This window comes from Euwallacea similis, chromosome 2, assembly GCF_039881205.1.
Source record: "Euwallacea similis isolate ESF13 chromosome 2, ESF131.1, whole genome shotgun sequence".
NCBI classification, from domain to species: domain Eukaryota; kingdom Metazoa; phylum Arthropoda; class Insecta; order Coleoptera; family Curculionidae; genus Euwallacea; species Euwallacea similis.
Window position 1 is genome coordinate 5,758,032 of NC_089610.1, and position 20,232 is coordinate 5,778,263.

The following is a 20,232-nucleotide window of genomic DNA, read 5'->3' on the forward strand; positions in this document are numbered from 1 at the left end:
TCTACGAGGATAACCACATATCCGTTTATTTATTTATTTTGTTTATCTTATTTAACATCAAAAGTTTATTGTATAGAAACTAAACTATACATTTTTTCAGTATTCGGTGAGTGTTATAAGTAAAGAAAAAAGACGAAAATAAAATTATGATTAAACATCTGCAATTTCAGTAAAAGTCAACGCGCTGAAAAAATCTTTGTCCCATCGATTTATTTTTAAATACATTCCACTCATGTCCCACGTTCAGATACTTTAGACTTTAAGGGATTTAGGAATTGATGTAATTACAATTTATTGTCCCGTGACAGACAAGCTGAAATTCACGGGATTAACACGATTAAGTCATGTTTACGTGTCCTAAGAAAACAAATGTAGGAGAGACTGATTGGTATTAGTGGAATCAGGAAGCGTTGGTGGCAATTGTTAAAACGATATTGTTATTTCAAACTTTCGTAGAGTTTTCCAAAAAATGATTTTTTTTTAATTTTTTTACATGAAGAAATCAACTAAAGACGCAAGCGAGAAAATTTAGAAAAATTATCGTATCGTGCTCTTAAGAACCCATCAATGGACAAGGAAAGCTATACTCTCCAGCTGTTTAGCAGAAGAATATTATAAACAAAGCTCAGATTTCCCCATACTTCCAACAATTCTCACAATATGGCAATATTTAAAAAAAACTCATCTACATGAGTACTTTTTAAGAACTTTTGAGCGCTAGTTTTCGAGTTTGAGTGCTTTATCAAATAATAGAGACATGAACAATTTAACATAAAATTTTATGAAAATTCGATTCGAGTTTCTCAGTATGTTACAAAGGGTAAGTCAGGTTTATATTAACGAGAAAAGTTTATATGAACTGTAAAGCTACGTCATGAAAATACAAGGTGACAAACTTAAATTTTTTTGTTTGTTTTTTTTATAATTTCTGACATTTGTAACACGTGTCACTGTTTTTCTCATAATGAAAAAAATCTACAGGGTGACAATATGCCTGGGCTAAGGTGCCTCAACTTTTTTTGTGGTACCACACTGATTGTTCCATTTTTACTTCCTACTTCGAATCAGACATTTTTTGTCACTCGCAATTTTTGCCCTAATTATGAGAATTAATAGAAAAAAATCAAATTAATGGAAATAGTTCATGGATCTGTTATTAGAATTTTACACGAACTTGACTCCATCATAACAGGAGTACCAGGGACGCTTGCCTTTGGTACTCCTATCATTGATTAATTTGGTTTTTGGAACCCCAATTAACAGAATAAAATAAATTAATGAATAAAATGTAATAAGATTAATGTAATAAATTTTAACCAGTTTCACAAAACAATTAAATAATGACAAAGCAAACCTGCATTGGAACGATGTTCCCAAAAACCAATAACTATACCGTTATCCATCGGTATTGGAAAAACCAATGCACGATGTTTCAGCATTCACTCGTTTTCGCCACCGTTCAGATATTTCCAGCAGTTCTTCCTTTTCCGGCAATCGGTTAATAGGCACTCCAGAGTTTTAAGTTTTTTTGGCAAAAACGAAAATTTTCAAATTTTTGTTCAAAGTGATTATTTCTGAGATAGGCCTCAACGATAATAAAGTAAGTTCTTGCTCGCGACCAAACAAAAATGATCTAAAATTTGATGTTGTAGGACCTTATTAATAGTCAATAATTTTTCAGTATGATCACTGCAGAAAACCAAATAGTTTCGATATTGACTTTACTGTTAACAATTGCAAGTGCTAAAGAACTGGTGATTCGTATTGAGGGTGGACCTTTGGTTGCTGAACTTCTTGCAGTTGAAACTGGATATGTGTATAAAGGACCGGTAAGTTGAATATTGCAATTTAAAGACAGTTGAATGCGGAGAAATTAAAGCGAACGAAAAAATGATTAATCAATAATCATTAAATAATTAAGAATTCATTAAAAATCATATGATAAAATTACTGGTTGGTGTAGGTATTCATATTACTATGGTTTACTACGATAGTAATATGACCAATGTTTTGCCAAGAACTTCGCGCGCTTTCCTTCTTAAGAAAATCTCATTAAAACTTCATCAAAAAAAGATCATTTTCGAAGTGATTTGCCTCAAATCAAAAACTATTTCCCAAAATTCCGGTTCTGTTTCATTAATTTTTTGATATTAATAATTTCATGGAACGTTCAGGAGCTGGGATCATAGACGTATTAGCATAGAAATTCCAAAACATATATACATTGGGTTCATTAATGGATAATATGGAAAGGAAAACACGTTCCGCTAACGTACTATATTCCCTGCCATATGGCCCGCTATTTACAAAGGTTTTATCTAGGAATTAAGGCGGAAAGTAATTTGTGAAAATTGTTATTGACGTCATCTAGAAATAATACGGGAAATGGGAAAATCAGGCTGGAGAATTAATTAGCACGATTAATATTAATTGATTAGTACCAACCGTTATTCGTTCTAGTAACATGTACATACAACCGATAAGTTAATCATGTTTTTTCTGTGCTATTTGAATAGTGCGAAAAACTTCAACAATTTCTCGGGACCACCCGATATATCACTTTATACTTTTATTACACAACTAGCATTTGAAATGATACATCCCAGGGTACTAAACAGAAATCGATAATTGGCCCAAAAACGAAAGGCATGAAATTTGTTTATTATCTGTGCTCATACAATTGCTCGTAGCAATAATAATTGATTAAATATGTGTCAATCTGTCCATTAGATCTGTCCGGCTCTCTGGAATAACGTAAAATACGAAAAAGATCCCCTTAGTACCTGAAATTAACAGGAAGACTGTAAAAATGTAACTTATAACAGTCAGTCGTTACTTCATCATTATACTTATCGTGCGAAAGCTTTCATGTAGAAAAGTGCAATGGCAATCAAAAGTGAATTAAATAGATCAATGTGTATCGATTAATACAAATTTCTACTGCTCGACCAGAAAGGTAACAATAATTCAAAGAATGATGTTAGACTTCTTCACTTTTGCCACATCATGACTAAATCTCAAACTACTCTTTTTGACAAAAAGATTCTTTAGATCTTGGTACAAATTACATAGATTACTTCGCTTACCGCTAGTAGCGTGGAAAGGGACAAGGGCATGAATTTTCCAATGGAGACATAAAGAGGCCTCTCCATTCTGCCCATTGACATTAACATTGCTTGTTTAAATCGTCTGCTGCAGCTCAACCAGTCACTTTTATAGATCGCTGTTGGTAATTCTGAGCTCTGAAACATACAAATAATGTGAAAATATAATGAAACAGTGGAGATAATATATCAAAGTCTTCGTTATAACTTAGATTTACCGCGTATGTTATCTTGTTTCCAAACCAGCAATATAAGGAAATTTGCGATAATATGGCTGAAAAATATTCTAGCTGAGAGAAGAAGTTGGGTGAGCTTACAGGCACCTGAAAATTGTCTCAAAGTTCACAAGACATAACAAATATCATATGGGTATGGCACTGACGATGGCTGCAACAAAGAGACAGGATGCTGATATCAACAGTGATGCGGTGACTTGGGTTAAAGTAATGAAAGAGAAAACATTCTCCATATCTTGACGCACTCTAAAACGAAAATTGAACATGTTTTGCAATGCGGACACTATTGCCATTTACTCAATTAGTAAGTGAAGATGTTGCGTACAATGGATAAGTTCACTGTACATTTCCTGCTCCAACTCTTTATGGTCAATATCACGAAAAATACGGCTATTTAGATCCATTTTCATCTTCCCTAAGCAGCGTTTCCGTATGGTAATGAAAGCCTCTTTAAGAATATTTAATTGAGTAGCCAGTACGTGCAAGAACATGACAAATATCATATCAAGTGCTGAAAAGCTTAGTTTAGTAAATCATCAAAACAAAAAATAAAGCGTTAAAGTCATATCTACTTGAAATGTAAAATGCGAAAATGTCTAAGCTTATGTCCATGTAAACTAGAGCGTAATGGCACTTCCTCGGGGTACTAATGTCAAACGGATAATAGAAGTTGTAAGGCATGAAAGATTGGCAAGAGGCATTTCCCGAGAAGATTCCTGATACCGAGCTTTTGTCTACCATTATGGCTGCAGTAATGTGGCCTGAGACTCCAACAAAACTATACAATAAAAATATGAACATTGAGGCGAACTTTATAAAAAGCTTTTCTCTTTGCATTTTCTTGCCAGGCTGGAAATCATCTGAAAATTAAATTGAAAAAATATTAAATAATTAAAACTTAGTTGAATTTATTTAATAATCAAATAAATAAAAGAAAGCTAAAATTAAAATTTTCTATTTTTTTAATAAAATTTATTTCACCTATGGGGACGTATTGGAAATATTTATTCTGAAGTTTTGCTTTTATCTCTACTACTTGTTCCTTTCGATAAACGAGCATCCATAGTTTGAGCATACCCATAACGTGAGTGAACATCATAGCAATTTGACTCAAAAAAGTAGGAACATCTTCCAAGGCCTTTCGAAAGGCGATTAATTCGAAAATTATGAAAATTGCGGCTATTGCTATTAAGGTATAGTTGTAGAGAGAATACGCTGCTCTGGGGGCCTAAAAACGCAATATTATTAACTCGGTAAAATAGCAATAATGGACAATTTTTTGGTGTATGGAATGACAAAAAAAATGTCAAATTAATATTTTGGAGGATGCGCTCTTTTGTTTTTTTTTCTGCAGGGGGGATGATAACGCCTCTTAACCAGTAGGGGTGGTAAAAAATACTTTATCGCACGCGAGTAAGAAAAATAGTGTAGCGGGCAACTAGTACCGAAGTTAGCATTTTTAGGGCGAGTAAGACAGTTGGCCAAGTCGAGAATTAAATATTCAAACTTTACCGTTTAGCTCACCGTGCTATCTTGAGAGAGGGTACTATAACGTTTCCGAAACTTAAACGACAAAAATAGCAAACTAAAATGGCGTGCCGCCGGCAAAGAAGTTCCTCTTCTACTTTAGATCGATGCGATAATCACAGAGGACGCCACTAGTTTGAAATTATCTTAAATTTTTTCAGGAAATAATTTAAAAATATGAACCTTTTCGCGGTAATTTTTTTATTTCAAAAGTAAAATAAAATGGTAATAATAAAAGCAAATGAACCCAATTAAAAATAATGAAAAAACGAATAAATCTTATCGGCTCGGAAATGTACAATCATTTATTTTATTATTTGTTCTCAATATAATCTCACAAGTTGTATATACCATAAATTATGATAAATAAAAACTATAAATTGAGCATGCGACTGATTGCTCAACACCTGAGAGTAATTTGGCCGCGGGGAATAATCAATGCGAAATCTCGCCAAAATAAAGAGTGGAATAACCTTTCCTCAATCTTGATGACGCCAATGCCGCCATTTTGTCGTCCTCGGAGTAGCGCGTGTTAAGTTTTAATCGTTATTTAGGATTTAAACTTGACTTATAAAATGGTAACAATTTTCTGTTATCGCAGGAAACAAATACATTAAATTCCACAATAAAAACATTGCGGATCCACAGCAATTTTAGGTTAATGAACACTGGTCGGGATTTGGCGGTAAAACGAACGAAACATTTTTTGATTTTATAAATCAATAAAACACCACCTTACCATGTTTATTCTACAAATTTATTTAAAAAATATTCTCACCCACGGTAGCAAAATAAGCGCTACTAATACTCATTTGTGCCCTTAGTAGAAAATCCTTTTCTACAATTTTTATTTTTATATAATTTTTCTATTTTTTTGGTGTTTTTTCAATTTATATAAAAAAGGTTTGTTTCAATAAATATCAGAGGTAGATTTTTACATAATTATGTAAATGCCTTTGTAAAAAAAGAGAAGAGTTGTAGAGAGATTATTTATTCGTTATTGTTATCATTATAATGGAAATAAGATAATTTTAAAGTTTAAATTTGAGAACTATATTACCTTTAGGATTCTGAATAAGTCAGGACCATAACTGAAATAAAAACACAAGAACTTTTACAAAAATATCCTTAATGCGTTTAAACAAGTTATTGTTGGAGAAACAATACAAAAAGAAGTGCATTCAAAGATCAGTTTCGATGTCCGAATGAACTTCTAGGCAATGGAAGATACGACGCGCTTCACTGTTTCAGTTTTTTATGAACACAACATGCTCAATGCACGAACTTTCACACATTTACCCCTAAAACTATCATATACACTGGTTAGTAAGGCTGATGCCTTTGGCCTCCTCGGCCTCCACCACCTCCACGGCCTCCTCGGCCACCACCACGACCACCCCCGTAGCCACCTCCACTTTGTCCATAACTGGATTCCATTCCATAACCACCGCCATATCCTCCACCACCACCATAGTAGTCGTAGCTGCCACCCCCGCCGCCGCCGCCTCCATAACCATTATCATATCCTCCCCCATAACTGTAGTCATTCCAGCCACCAGGGCCTCCCCATCCCCCACCCCATCCGCCTCCTCTACCACCACGTCCTCCTCGGCCACCTGCCCAACCACCACGTCCTCCCATCATGTTATTTGGTTGAGTTGCAGCCTTCTTAACATCTACTTGTTTGTCTTTGATGGTTTGCTTGGGCTTCTTGAGCAGCTCCTTCACAATGGCATCATTCTCGAAGGTGATGAAACAGAAGCCTTTTCTTTGATTTTTCGTTTTATCAAAGGGCATCTCCACTTGGGTTATATTGCCAAACTGGGAAAAGTAGCTCTTGATGTCTTCGTCCGTCAAGTCAGAAGTGATGCCCCCGACGAAAATTTTCCCTGGCTTTGCTTTGGCCTTTTTGGCATCAACAGTTTTGCCATTGATTACATGCTCTTTTTGCGACAGCACTTGATCAACGACGTCGGCAGTGCCGAAAGTAACGAAAGCAAATCCTTTGGACTTACCCGTTTGGGGGTTCACTTTGATAGTCACGTTTTGGATGGCGCCGAACTGGCCGAAGTAGTCCTGCAACTCCTTTTCCGTCGTTTCTAGGGTAAGGCCACCAACAAACAACTTCTTCTCTTCTTCCAGACCTGATTTGCCGCCCCCAGAACCGTTTTGTGTAGTCTCCATTGTATTTTCCAGCCAAATATGACTTGAAAAACTAAAAGAACACAGAACTAATTTAGCAAAGCTTGCGGGGCCACAGTCAAATGGCCGCCCGGTAGTGTGAGATAGAACGAAGCCGGCTTGGGTTTTCTCTCTCTGTCGCCGGCGTTGCACACAGCGCGGCACTTTTGAATCGTCCTAGAGAGGATATCAATTCTAGCAGAGAAAAGAAACCGAACTGTTCAATCTTTGGTATTTTAGGCACTCTCTATAGAGCATTTTACATCTCCATTCGAATGTTTTTAAAAATTTTATTAAATTCGACTGATTTTTTGGACAATTTACGTGGAAACGGAATTGATCGGTCGATGTGCAAAAACAGAAAACTGTAATTCTCGACAAAAGGGGCGGGGCGATTGGCGACATTGAGGTAGCGAAGCGGCAACACGTGAGCTTTCTAAGAAAGATCGATATATGAACAGGACCGGAATACATGGATTGTTGTTTACTTATTTTAATACAATATCTATAAATATAAATGTATATACGTATAATCAATTTAATTAATATTAGGTTTTAAGGGAAAAGAGTAGTTGTGTGAAGTTTTTTAGAAATGAAGTTAACAAGTACGACGTAAAAAAGTGCCCAATAAGATTTTACCTTCAATATCACTTTCAGCTAGGTTTAGAAACTACAAGGCAAAGTTAAAAATGCAGTGTTTCACTTTTTCCATTTTTCTGGAAAACGGTAAAACAAAGTCAGTTTTAAACCAGATATGAGTTTTTATCAAATTCTCAAAAAATCGTCCCATTTATCCTACTCTGTATAAAGCACTATTTTCGAAAATGAAAAATTAAAAAACAGGGGGCTTTGTAATAAGACACCCTGTATAACTGTTTGAACTTCAGAGCACTGCATAGGTTTCCTGGTTTGTATGTTACGGTGTCGTATGAAACAATGGGGGCAGTACATTGAATTATAACGGGTTCTAAGGCACGTGCGGTAGTGTGGGGGACACACAACTATTTTTAGGGTTGGCTCGTGCCGAAAACCGTTATGTAGGATACAGAAAAATATAGCTCGTCATTTTTATGCGATCCTGGTAAAAGGCGTCCCGGTTTGGAGAGCGCTGCTGCATCGACACCAGCGTCGCCACGGCGCCAAAGTTTGCGGACAAAATTTCAATTTCAGATTTCTTCGAATTTTGAAAAAAATTCTTTTTTTAGTATGTTCACTTCACAACATTCGGCTATTAGGGACCAAAACTTTCGCTGCTTTAGCTTCCATATTGTCTACAGAGAGACAATTTCTAAATGAGCGTCCTGACGCCAAGCGTCGCATTAATTTTCCTTCTCCTGCATGAAAAAGCGATGTATATTTCATATTGATCTATTTTAGACACGGCCCCAATTTTCTCCATTCTCCATACCCCTTTCTGTTAACTTCTGTCCTCCTACTCCTATTTGGCGGTTTTCGCGGCGTGAAACTGACCGACGGCGACGCCTGGAGACGCCGCGCCCGTCGTGCAAATAAGACGCCGGTCCACATCGGGACGCCATGTCCTCTCTGGTCAAGGGCGTCTAATCGCGTCACAGCGCAGAAATATTCGTCAGTGAATTGGTTCATTTTCCATTGTACAGGGGAGGTTTCATAAGTACTGATGATCCAAGATAATTTATTTATTATTCGGCTTTCATTATTTTATTCAGTTAACTTAATTTAAATTAATTTAATTTAAGGATTAACCTAACTATTAATCAATTATACATTTAATTATTAATATTTATATTACATTTAATTATTAAATTAGAAAAATATTTATTAATCTTTTTCTGTATTAACTATAATTGTGTTATTTATGAAATTGTAATATATGTTTTTTAATTATACACAATTACCTTAATTATTATCTTCTACTCACCCAATGCACATCTTTACCAAGCGTAGCTTGTCCGCATACAAAAATGAACTTATCAACAGAGGCGAACACCTCTTTAGGATAATCAGTTCCTTGAACATTCGACATATTTTTCAATTTTCGTCTATACGATTTCATTTGCCTAAAATACTAAAGAAATTTTGAAGTTTAAGTTCGGAATCAGTATCAAACAGAGATTGCCTGACTTCTGAATCTTCTCAAGCAAGTTTTAATCAATATGATAATTATTCCCTAGTGGTCAAACCATTACGAAATTTCTTATTCAAATTGCACTGAATTACCTTTCTGTTATTTACTTAATGTGGATAAATTGGTAAATAGAAAAAAAGTACGGTTTAACAATCAATTTTCTTTAATTCGATAAATGATTTTTCTGTAAAATTACGATACTTATAAGAAAGTATGTTGGAGAGTGATTTGTACTAATCGAGATATTAATGAAAATCCAGGTTAAGTTTTTCCGATTCACTATATAAAAAAATGCTTGATAAGTTGAAAAGCGAAGGTGGTAACCTGAATTTTTCCCAAAGTTGGAAGAAAAAACAATTCCGTAGGTACCGAATTTTTAAATAACGAAAGACATCTTCTAAGATTTTTAATTTAATATTTTTAAAGATTTTTCTTTTGTTTCTTTAATCCCTATCTAATATAAATTATTAGCTATATAAATTATAGGTACTCATAGTCATTTTGCTATTATTTGAAGGCTCAAATTCAAACTTACGAAAGAAAAATGTATTATATTGTTAAGTATTCTTGCTTAACAATACAATTTGTTAATAAACCTTTTATATACCTTGTGAGTATGAAAAGACCTCAAATAAATTGCCAATTACAGCCAGGTAAAATTAAATTTTCCAGTTAAATATTTTAATTTTAAATTTCACACCACTGAGAACATTGACCAATGATATAATATTAATTTCTTAAAACCTCCTTATCGTTTTTGGACTGGCAATGTAAAAAAATTTAAAGCAATTGATGTAGCAATTACTATGATAAAAAAACAGATAGACAATTCATTTAAAATGATACAAACATAACCTCTTGCAAGCTGCAATGGAATACAATTAAATAATTCAGTTTGGAAGAATGATGAGGACACCGCTTAAAGCTGCCGTGCACTTATTCGATTTTTTTAACTTAATTTCCCCAACTTGTAATGTTGGAATGACCCCCAAATAGTCCCTACTATAGTAAGTACCCCCGTACGTCCATAGGCCAAAATAACTTGGTCGCTTTTCACCGCGGGCTTCTCGAACCATTTTCTCCACTTTTCCCGATAGGTTTCCCCCCAACGTTCGGGCATTTCCCCAAGTTTCACTTCGGTGAAAATCGACGCTTTTTATCAGGAGCGTAGAAACACTACCGGATAAAATGGCGTGTGGCTTGGCACGCGTCTAACACCCTCTATAAATAGACCATCCCGAATGTATTTACAACATTACGTACATGCAATGGTTTTTGCCGATGATAAATAATCCCTATTAATGAAGTGAAAAGAGAAACGAGAGCCATATGAATGTGATAGAAAAAGACGGAAATTTGTTACGCATCAGAGGAGGGTGAGGTGCGACATATAAGGGGTGCGATATGGGCATAGGGCACGCGGCACGTGTGAGAAAGAAGCATTTCAGCCAGATGTTCGTCTGTATTCACTTCCTAATACAGACAGATAGCAGAAACACTTTAATGGGGTTAATGACGTTAAAATAGTGAAAATAATACGAGTTGAACACGTGGTGGCACCTATTAAATGGTTTAGATGGGGATAGGCAAAACGGTAATAAATAGATGAAACCTGACGACGCATGTTCAGGTCCTATTTTCAAAGCAAAACTCATCAGTTTTGCTTTTGTATCCATTTTAAAACTATATTAAACTATACAGGGTGAGTCGAAAATATCATGCAACGGTAGGATTTAATTTTTGAAAGGAAACCACTCAACACATACATACATTTTTACTCACTCTGTATATTTCAAAATAGTTTTTAAATCAAGTGAAGTACTTATTATCGGCATACAAAATATTGGTTAAATCAATTGTGTACATTGTGAAAGTTTCTGTATCCAGGGAAAAAGTGTAAACTCGGCAACAACGCCTGCATTGCCATTCGATGGACTGCGATTAGATTACATAAAACCAAGTATCACTAAAATCTTCTTCAAGTTTTTTGAAATATGTCCTGTTACCTAAGCCGATCTGGAATTTTTTCGCCAACTCTGTTTAACCCGTAGTCACAATTTTTTTAATAATTTCGGTTGACTCCATCAGGATGTTGATTCAACCAGCAATTTATTTGCATATATTGGTATAATTAAAATTTACCACTTTCTGATGAACGTGGTCTCTGAACCAAGTACCTTAATCACTCTAAAATTTCCAGGTTTTCGGGTTTGAAGACACTTACGTGCTTATCCCGACGGAAAATCCGGAATACATTCTTCCCAACGAACAGAAACGAAGACATGTGAGCAGAAGTTTATCTGAAGATGTGAGAGTAAGTACCAACAACGTTTTGGGGTACCAACCAACCTACATCATTTTCCGTTAATGACGCAGGTACTATGGGCCGAAGAACAAAATTGGAAACAACGTCAGAAAAGGGACTTTATGCCGTTAGATCCTGCTGATATTCCATTAAGCAGAGTCAAACGAGTTGATCATGAAAATGAGTCTGTTAAAGGGACGTCTGCAAAATCAATTCGATTCAAAACAACGATGGCTAAGAGCAGGAAAAACCAAACCTTGAGCCAATTCAAAACCAGAAGAAAGCGCTATGCCTCGTCAGAAATAGATCAGACCTTTAACGACGAATTATGGAATCAGCAGTGGTACCTTGTAAGTACTTGCTACCACCTAATAAGAGATTTTGAGAACTAGACTATGATATCATGACTGAACCAAACCTCTTATTTGATACATTTTAAAATTGATTTTTAAAGCCAGGCTGGACCAAATGACCACTTGGTAGTTGACTTTAGAATGCTGAGTGACCGGAACATTCAATTTTGTCTTATGTGTTCACGTTAATTTATTTGCGCCTTTTAAATCTTACATAGAAAGACACAAGAACAAGACTAGACCTACCCAAACTAGATCTCAACGTCCTGCCAGTTTACAGGGCGGGGATCTCTGGAAAAGGAGTGAGGATTACAGTCTTAGACGACGGCATTGAATACACCCATGAAGATTTGAGTCCCAACTATGTAAGTCAGGAATTTTAAGATTTAAGATTTGTTTGACTAATTTGATCTGAAGGATCCTGAAATAAGTTATAACTGCAACGACGAAACCCGTGACCCATTGCCGCGGTATGAAGTAACCAAATCAAACAGTCATGGTACGAGATGTGCAGGAGAAGTGGCTATGGTGGCAAATAACAAAAAATGTGGAGTTGGAATAGCCTTTAATGCTCGAATAGGTTTTATAAGAATTAGTCAATATAAATAGATCAAGATAGTTCAATTTTTAGGGGCAGTGAAGATGTTAGATGGCCTAGTCACAGATCGAATCGAGGGAACGGCCCTGGGATACGCCCAAGATTTGGTGGACATTTACAGTGCTTCTTGGGGCCCTAATGACGATGGAAAAACTGTCGATGGACCAGGCAGATTAGCAAGAGAAGCTATAGAAAAAGGAATTCGAAAGGTAGGGAAAACAGGTTTGAGCAATGACGTAAAAGGAGTGGACGTAGCACAAATTAAGCCGCTAAGTATTAGTGTCCCTGTGACGGCATTGTTGTCAGAGCCATGTCATGCGCCGACACAATCAACTCATACAAAAAGCAACGAATCGTGGTGATTCCGCTTTCGCCTCCATGGATTAGTGTTTGATTCACTAAAAAAATGGGACAAAACTATTTAAAAAAAAAACTACATCTAGTTCTTGTAGATCATTAAGTTTAAGTAATTTGTGGCCACCGAACCCTTGATTATCCCATCAAAATTCCTATACAACTTTGTCTGCAAAGGGAAGAGGAGGAAAAGGGTCTATCTACGTTTGGGCATCAGGGAATGGAGGAAGTCGTGGCGACAACTGCAACTGCGATGGTTACCTTGCCAGCCCGTACACAATTTCCATAGGAAGTGCCTCCCAAAAAGGAGCATTTCCCTGGTATGGAGAGGCTTGCGCATCAACATTAGCCGTAACTTATAGCAGCGGAGCTTACAAAGATCAAATGATCGTAAGTGTATCAACAGCATTAAATACCCCAAAACTCGCCAAACAAACTGTTCATGAAAAAAATTGATACCGCTAAATTTTTCGTTATTTTTGAATGTCTAGGATATGCCTTAGCGGAAATTAAAAAATGAAATAGATTTTGAAAAGCTGCTTCTTTTAAAATCAATGGCGGAGATTCATGAGGCAATAAACTGCCAGGAAATTTCACTATTTTTTAAACCATCAGGCCACTACGGACTTAAACAACCAATGTACGATTAAACATACAGGAACTTCTGCATCTGCCCCTCTAGCCGCGGGTATCATTGCCTTAGCTCTGGAAGTGAAGTACGGCTCATATTAATAACTCCCACTTACCTTAACCTGGCACATTTCCAGCCCATCTTTGACTTGGCGCGATGTCCAGCACCTGATAGTCTGGACCTCAGAATTGGCACCAGTAGCCGACAATCCAGGCTGGCAAAAAAACGCCGCCGGCCTGTGGTTTAGCACTAAATTTGGGTTCGGTTTAATGAACGCTTATGGACTTGTTTCGACCGCCTCCAACTGGACAACTGTGCCTGAAGATAAAAAATGTGAAATCCTCTTTAATAAGTAGGTATTTGCTGCTCATAGATCTAAAAAATCTGAAATCTTTACGCCCTGTACATCAATAGCGAAAGTTTCGCGACCATTTGTTTGTGATAACTTAATGGTCCATGAAATTGTGATTTATCCAATTCCCAATTTTATCATCAAAATATTGTCAATCGACAATATTTTTTTCAGTGCCAACAACGCCACGTTTTCATTCGGGAATCCCCTAAAATTATTCGCGGCGACCTCTGGTTGTCAGGGCAGTGACGACGAAGTGGTTTTTCTTGAGCATGTTGAAGTGAAAACCACCATAAACTATACAACCCGAGGGTCCTTGGAGGTCCACTTAACCTCCCCGGCAGGTACCTGTCGCAACAGGTTTTTAAATAAAGCCTCAATTCCATCATTATGCTCAATAGGGTCGATGGTACAACTACTGGCGCCCAGAAAATTCGACAAAAGCCCGAAGGGTTTCGTCAACTGGACCTTTATGTCTGTCATGACCTGGGGAGAATTGGCCAGCGGTTTGTGGACATTGGTCATTTCTGATAACGTAATAAACAAATAATATTGGAATAGATCACGGAAAGATGTTTGTTGCAGGTTGGGCCGGAGGGTAACATTGGCTATTTAGGAGAGACCCGCTTAATTTTGCGAGGCACCAAAGACCCTCCCAGGCATATGTTTAGTGGTCCGAGGAACTACAATGAGGACTACAACAGAATACACAATCGAGTAGGGGATGCTAGGATAACAAACAGCCCAAGACTAGCAGTTAATTTTGATTACGAAAATTATTTAAAATAAGAAATCTAGCATATTCGTGCATTTTCTCTTTAATTTTATTTGGGAATAACGTTTACAAGTATAAGGTGTTGGGGCTGTGAGATTGTGCACTATCCCGAGTTAAACTAACAACAAAAATTAACTGAAAACAGTATTTACCCTTCACTAAGGCTCGGACGAGCACCCTTGTTAATGCCTCGGTGTCAAATCTGTCACTGTATTCAGAACCTGCGAAAATAGTGGACAAAACAACAACAAACAGTTGCTAAAATAAGAGGTGAACATTTAAAATTGCCAAGAGGGCTATGGAAAAAAAACAATAACGCTTTGGTTGTCAGTATTAATGGCGTCTCCGTGTTTCCTCCCATTTCACTCGCGAAAAATATCAAATTTCGAGTGAAACTGTGAACAAAAATGAAAAAAGTTTGAACGGGAGTTGCAGGTTAATTTCATAGGAACGTAATGAGTGTCGTATGAAATTGTGTCCAGCTGCAATCAGGCAAATACCGCACCTTTACAATTAAACTTCGTTTGACAATATCGGGAATGTTTCGTCGTTTACGCTGGGGTCTCCGAAGTCGCACGATGAAGAAACAGCAAAGAAACCATTTTTAGTACTCATCGATGTAATTTAATGCTTGTTATCGTTCACCATTTTTTGTGCTAACTAAGTGAAAGTGGTACCTATATTTGATTATTTTTAGAATTTTTTACTTTTTGCACAGTTTGTGTTAAAACTTAGTTAAAGTCGGGCTTCGCATTATTCTCGGGTAGTTTTAACTCAGAATAGTTCGTAATTCTACCTTTACTTGTGTAGGATGTTAGTCTCAAATAAAATTAAAAAAATGTGAAATCCGCTTCAAACGTAGAGAATATATTTATATTCATATATAATTTTATTGTACACGGAGTGCAAATTTCAATATTTATATGCATTAGTAACCTCCGTACCTATAGGATAGAGAGAGAAATCTATTAACGACACGGATGCTAGTGACATAATATAATTTTTCGTACGCCCCTCATAGAACATAGAACTCTTCGAGGCAAAAAGCAGAACTTTTGCTCCTTAGGGAGAATAGTATTTTTTAATAAGTTCATTTGAAATTGTATAATTTAAAGCTTCGTTGCTTAAACATAGGACGTTAAAGCTCAAGATTATTTTTGTTTTTTATAGCTCCTACAGTTATTAATTAGCTAAATTTAGAGCGAGTGCGAAACTTGACACAGAAAAGTAAGATGTTCGAAATCATATACTAAGGATCTCTAAGGTGTTGGAACGAACCGTGTATTTCGCTAATCGCAAACATTTGAACATGTGTAAATTAGGATCAATCTTAATAATTTCATGTAAGAAATCAGAGGTCAGCTGTGCAGGTATACTATTAACTATGACACACCCTGTATAAACTTTGATATTTGCCCAACCTGTACGAATAACGTCTGTTCTCAACTAGAAAAATATATTATAAAATAAACATATATTTTGAAAGCAATTTTGAGTGTTTGTTTTTTCAGTTAATTCTAGATTTTACCTCTGCATTAATTTGAATACGGTTCTGTTGAGAATAGTCCATTCCCCGCCTTTTTACAGCGCATGAATCTGTTGTCAATCAGCGAATCGCCATCTAATGACGAATTACCTATTTAAAAACCGGATGTTCTCAGAACCATCTCTTATTGAGAGACGCAGTGAGAGCCTACAAAGGGTGTGGTTTTAATGATACAGTGAATTTTCTGCTTAGGGTGCTAGGCATTAAATTTTAAGGCAAAAAGAATCATTTTTGCTTAGCCACTTAGGTGGTTTTTGTCGTATTATATAGGGCACCCCAAGTGTTATAAACCCATCCTCAGAAATCATTAGAAATTAGTTTCACCTGCTATATCTATCCGAGAAAAATGTAACATTCAGATGTTTCTCGAATATGCTTAAAAACTGACTTACACGAGGATGTAAAGGGACTTTTTTTTATTGGGAACTAAATTTCATGTTTTATTACGGCTAATAAATAATCAGCTCGAACTTAAAACTTATTTATTACAAAAAGGCTAATTACAAATTAACCTTGTTTTTGAGCCAATTCCTTTTGTTTGGCTCTTTCGATTTTGGCGATACGCGCCGCAGATTTGGATCCAAGCAAACCACCTCCCCAGTGTCTACGGATCTCGTCCCCACGGTCATTGAAGTTATTGTTAACCGCTTCAACGATCTTGTTGAAGTTAGACCTGTCTCCGGAGTCGACCTGAGTCAAGGCTACGGCAGTGCAGGTTTTCCTCCTGACAAGAAGCCCTAAAAAAGAAAAATTCGCTATAAACTGTATTAGATGTGGGAAATATTAGAGTTTCTTAAAATTTACTTCAGACGTTTTGTATCGTCACATCTTTTCAGACGGGAAAAGAAGACAAAAATTAGGGATTATCATCATAAAAAAATAATTAAAAAAAAAAAGAAAGAAATTGAGGCTTTCCTTAGACTTTTTGTCTATTAGAGAACATGTACGATATATCTAAGTTAGTAGGTCTTAGTACTCATCTCACCTCAATGACTAATACAAATTTAAGGCTGGATTACTTACTGAAAATTCTACATATCTAAACTTACCTAAACGGGCCTTTCCCTTCACAATGCAATAAGGCACTCCCATTTTCCTGCAGAGAGCTGGCAGGAACAAAACCAGCTATGTCAAAACAAAAATTTACAAATCACATCAAGATTTTTTGTAATTCTGAAACTTTTTAATTATTAAAATAAAGTCAGTGTCAATTCTCTTCAGTTTTTTGTCATTTTAAAGTGACTTCAGTTGAAGAAATTCTAAATTAGCATCACGTGTGTAAACCGAATAACACATACACATTGATTAAACTAGAATTTTAAACGAATACAAAAATACCAAATGCCGTATTTGCGCACTAATTCTTGACTCTAAAGTACAACATGTTAGTAAAAAGAATAAAAACATCATAATAAACCCCATACATAACAAGATCCTACCTCAATAGGATCGACATCATGAGCGATGACGACCAACTGAGCTTTCTTCTGTTCTACAAGTTTGGTGACAGTGTTGGTGCCTGCCCTCAAAGTGTTGGGCCTTTTTGATGGAGCCTCCTCCTTTTTAGCCACTTTAGCTTCAGCTTTAGCTTTCAACCTAACGGAATCGAGGATAAATGCAAACTAAAGGAAATCTTTTAATTTGATGTGCTTAATTGGAGTTTACAGAAACTAACAGTAAAAGATAATTTAATATGTCCTGTAAAAGAAGTGTCAAATTTGAGAATGTTCAATTATTTTAATACTTCCCTAAGGCAATTTAAAGAATAATTAACAAATAGAATTCAAAAAACTTGTGACCACTTAGAGAACCGATGAATTGTAAGAACCCAATCAATTTACCAACAATCCAGTAGAGCTTACCTATTTTTCTTCTGTAATGCAGTCTCAGGCCTGTACTTCTCCAAAACTTTGAACAATTGGGTAGCTGAAAATTATAGTTAAATATAACAGGCACACATATAAATTTCTGAAGTAGCTAAGCATTAACTACAGCTAAAAAATGTGTTTCCTCAATATTTTGATCCTTGATACATAGGAAATTGAACCAAAGACTTACATCATACTAACCTGTTTGCTTATCCAAAGTCTGGGTGAACTGATTAATTGGTGGGGGCACCTTTAACCTCTTCTGCAAAACTGCCTTCTGTCTCTGAATTCTAATGTATTTCGGCCATTTCACAAACCTGGATAAGTCACGAGGGGGCTGGATATCCTGGCCTAAGTTTGAAAGTTACACATAATAGTTTACAATCACATTAAATTTTTTTTAAATGATCAAAATTTATTAATATTTATCAGAATTAAAAAGCTCGTATTTTTGTTAGTCAACAGAGACGTCTGACACAAAAATAGTTATCATCATGATAAAATCTATTTCTAATAATACTAAAAAAGAAAAGCAGGGGGATAATAAATTCCAATCCTAACTAATGTAGGTATTTGTTCAGTTTCTATAAAAGAATGGCTGAGATGTTTGGTCAAATAAAAATGTCTGTTTTATGACAGACATAGGTATATGTTGCATGTACCAAGTACCACATGAAGTGCCTTCTCAAGTTAAACCCTAAAGAAGGAAATTCCTAATTTTGATGACTTTCTATTGAGAGATACCAAAGTAAAATGAGTACTGAACAATCTGTACTTACCAATTCCGAAATTCCTTGGCCTTTTCTCAAAAAGGGGATTAACTTCCTTTTTAGCCTCAACCTTCTTGACAGCAAGAGGAGCTGCTGCTACCTTTTTCCCTACCTTCTTTTTGGGCTTGAAAAGAATAAAAACAATTAGTACAGCTCTTCATTTGGCTAATGGTACATAGTGGTCAAAACTAAAGCCTCAGTTTAATTATTGGTGGTAGTAAGGTTTTCTTCAATATACCTTTCAGATAGCAAATACAGGATGTCATCATTATAAGATCTTAAATCGTGGGAACTATAGGTGATTAGAAAATTTGTAAACAACATAACCTTTTACACTTATTTTTTCAGCTTATTAAAGGATATTTAGGTGAAAACCAATGGAGAATCACTAGAATACATTGCGAAATGTAAATGATACAGGAAAATATCACCAGACATTGAAGAGATGTTTCAAAACCTGTTTAGAATCACGCATTTTGAAACTTTTGAAGAGCTTTGGAAAAACTTAACATCAAATTAACGTGTTTTTTTAACATAATTGACAAGAAATCTTAATTGTAAGGGAAAATATGGAATACTCACTTTCTTTTGCACCATTTTAAACTAGGAAATCCCTTAAGATGACCTAAATATTATTAAAAATATCTCTGAAAAACTCACAGACGATATCTCGGCAAAGGATCGCTGTGGAAAAAGAACGTCAAACGTCAATATTATTCCGCCATTTGTCACTGTCACTCTTAGCATCTGTCAACCACTTGAATAAGGTTTTCAAACGTTGAACTTGCTTTCATTACACCAAGTGCAGTTTTCTTTTGTTTTTGGTGTCATACTGGGTAAATACTGAGTGTCCCAAACCAAAGCATGATGACTCATTAATATCGATGAATAGACATTTATAGATGAAGTTGTCGTGCCGGCCAACATATGTCTCCATTACTTGAAAGGGAATGAAACAAACCATATTTACATTTTTCAAGACTTTATACTATCAGATAAATATAATCACCAATTGCAAACAATGAGATAATCGCAAAGCAGATTTGCTTGCAAATTTCATTTTTGCAATTTTATTACTTCTTACTCATTGTAGCTACTTCCGCGTAAATGTTAAAAATTTCAAACTTACATTATTTGTAGTTTAAATATGTAACAATCTTTACCTAATTAAATGAGCAATTAATTAAACTAAAAGGAGCAAATTATGGTCTGTAAAACCCAATTATGATATTAAAGAGCTAGTTTTTTTCTTTACTTTAGACAATCAAACGATATGAAAAAAAGTAACAAAACAATCAACTGAACTTTTTCTATTTTCTGGTTCAAGTACTACGTAAAGATATTTGGAACTCATGCCATGAGTGAGATTTTTCCTTCCTATCATATTATCAATAAATTAATCTACCAGGTAGCGAGTTACACAATACTATTTGAAGAATTAAAATCCATATGCCTATAATGGGTTGTACAACTATACATTGCACCCATTCTCTTTGAATTGGAAAAAAGACCAACGCACCTGAAA

The 20,232-nt window shown here is 35.6% G+C and overlaps 4 protein-coding genes and 1 non-coding gene across 6 annotated transcripts; 1 reads left to right on the forward strand and 4 right to left on the reverse strand.

Moving 5' to 3' along the window:
* The first annotated feature begins 1,493 nt into the window (after nt 1–1,493).
* LOC136419358 (neuroendocrine convertase 1-like) lies at nt 1,494–15,964 on the forward strand. Of its 2 annotated transcripts, XM_066405635.1 has the most exons (13): nt 1,494–1,600; nt 1,682–1,829; nt 11,356–11,469; nt 11,532–11,810; nt 12,032–12,178; nt 12,231–12,393; nt 12,445–12,620; nt 12,943–13,155; nt 13,381–13,481; nt 13,533–13,748; nt 13,923–14,092; nt 14,150–14,283; nt 14,334–15,964. In XM_066405635.1, the coding sequence occupies exons 2-13, from the start codon at nt 1,683–1,685 to the stop codon at nt 14,535–14,537; spliced, it is 2,064 nt and encodes a 687-aa protein (XP_066261732.1). In that variant the 5' UTR covers nt 1,494–1,600; nt 1,682; the 3' UTR covers nt 14,538–15,964. The 2 variants fall into 2 exon arrangements, with proteins under 2 accessions (XP_066261732.1, XP_066261733.1); XM_066405636.1 differs by lacking the exons at nt 1,494–1,600; nt 1,682–1,829 and adding an exon at nt 10,123–10,531.
* On the reverse strand, nt 2,643–13,576 carry LOC136419360 (odorant receptor 49b-like). Its single transcript, XM_066405642.1, has 8 exons — nt 13,512–13,576; nt 4,322–4,568; nt 3,913–4,200; nt 3,638–3,851; nt 3,487–3,586; nt 3,323–3,427; nt 3,087–3,242; nt 2,643–2,783 (listed from the first exon to the last, which is right to left on the reverse strand). Exons 1-8 carry the CDS (start codon nt 13,524–13,526, stop codon nt 2,727–2,729), a joined length of 1,182 nt encoding a protein of 393 aa, XP_066261739.1. The 5' UTR covers nt 13,527–13,576; the 3' UTR covers nt 2,643–2,726.
* LOC136419361 (RNA-binding protein squid-like) lies at nt 5,843–7,152 on the reverse strand. Its single transcript, XM_066405644.1, has one exon. The coding sequence runs from the start codon at nt 7,049–7,051 to the stop codon at nt 6,191–6,193; it is 861 nt and encodes a 286-aa protein (XP_066261741.1). The 5' UTR covers nt 7,052–7,152; the 3' UTR covers nt 5,843–6,190.
* A 573-nt stretch (nt 15,965–16,537) lies between the features above and the next one.
* RpL7A (ribosomal protein L7A) lies at nt 16,538–19,432 on the reverse strand. Its single transcript, XM_066405169.1, has 7 exons — nt 19,290–19,432; nt 18,717–18,831; nt 18,139–18,288; nt 17,932–17,995; nt 17,509–17,665; nt 17,119–17,194; nt 16,538–16,806 (listed from the first exon to the last, which is right to left on the reverse strand). The coding sequence occupies exons 1-7, from the start codon at nt 19,302–19,304 to the stop codon at nt 16,577–16,579; spliced, it is 807 nt and encodes a 268-aa protein (XP_066261266.1). The 5' UTR covers nt 19,305–19,432; the 3' UTR covers nt 16,538–16,576.
* On the reverse strand, nt 18,361–18,439 carry LOC136419576 (small nucleolar RNA SNORD36). Its single transcript, XR_010753125.1, has one exon. It is a non-coding gene; the product is annotated as a small nucleolar RNA SNORD36 (small nucleolar RNA).
* Nucleotides 19,433–20,232: the final 800 nt, after the last annotated feature.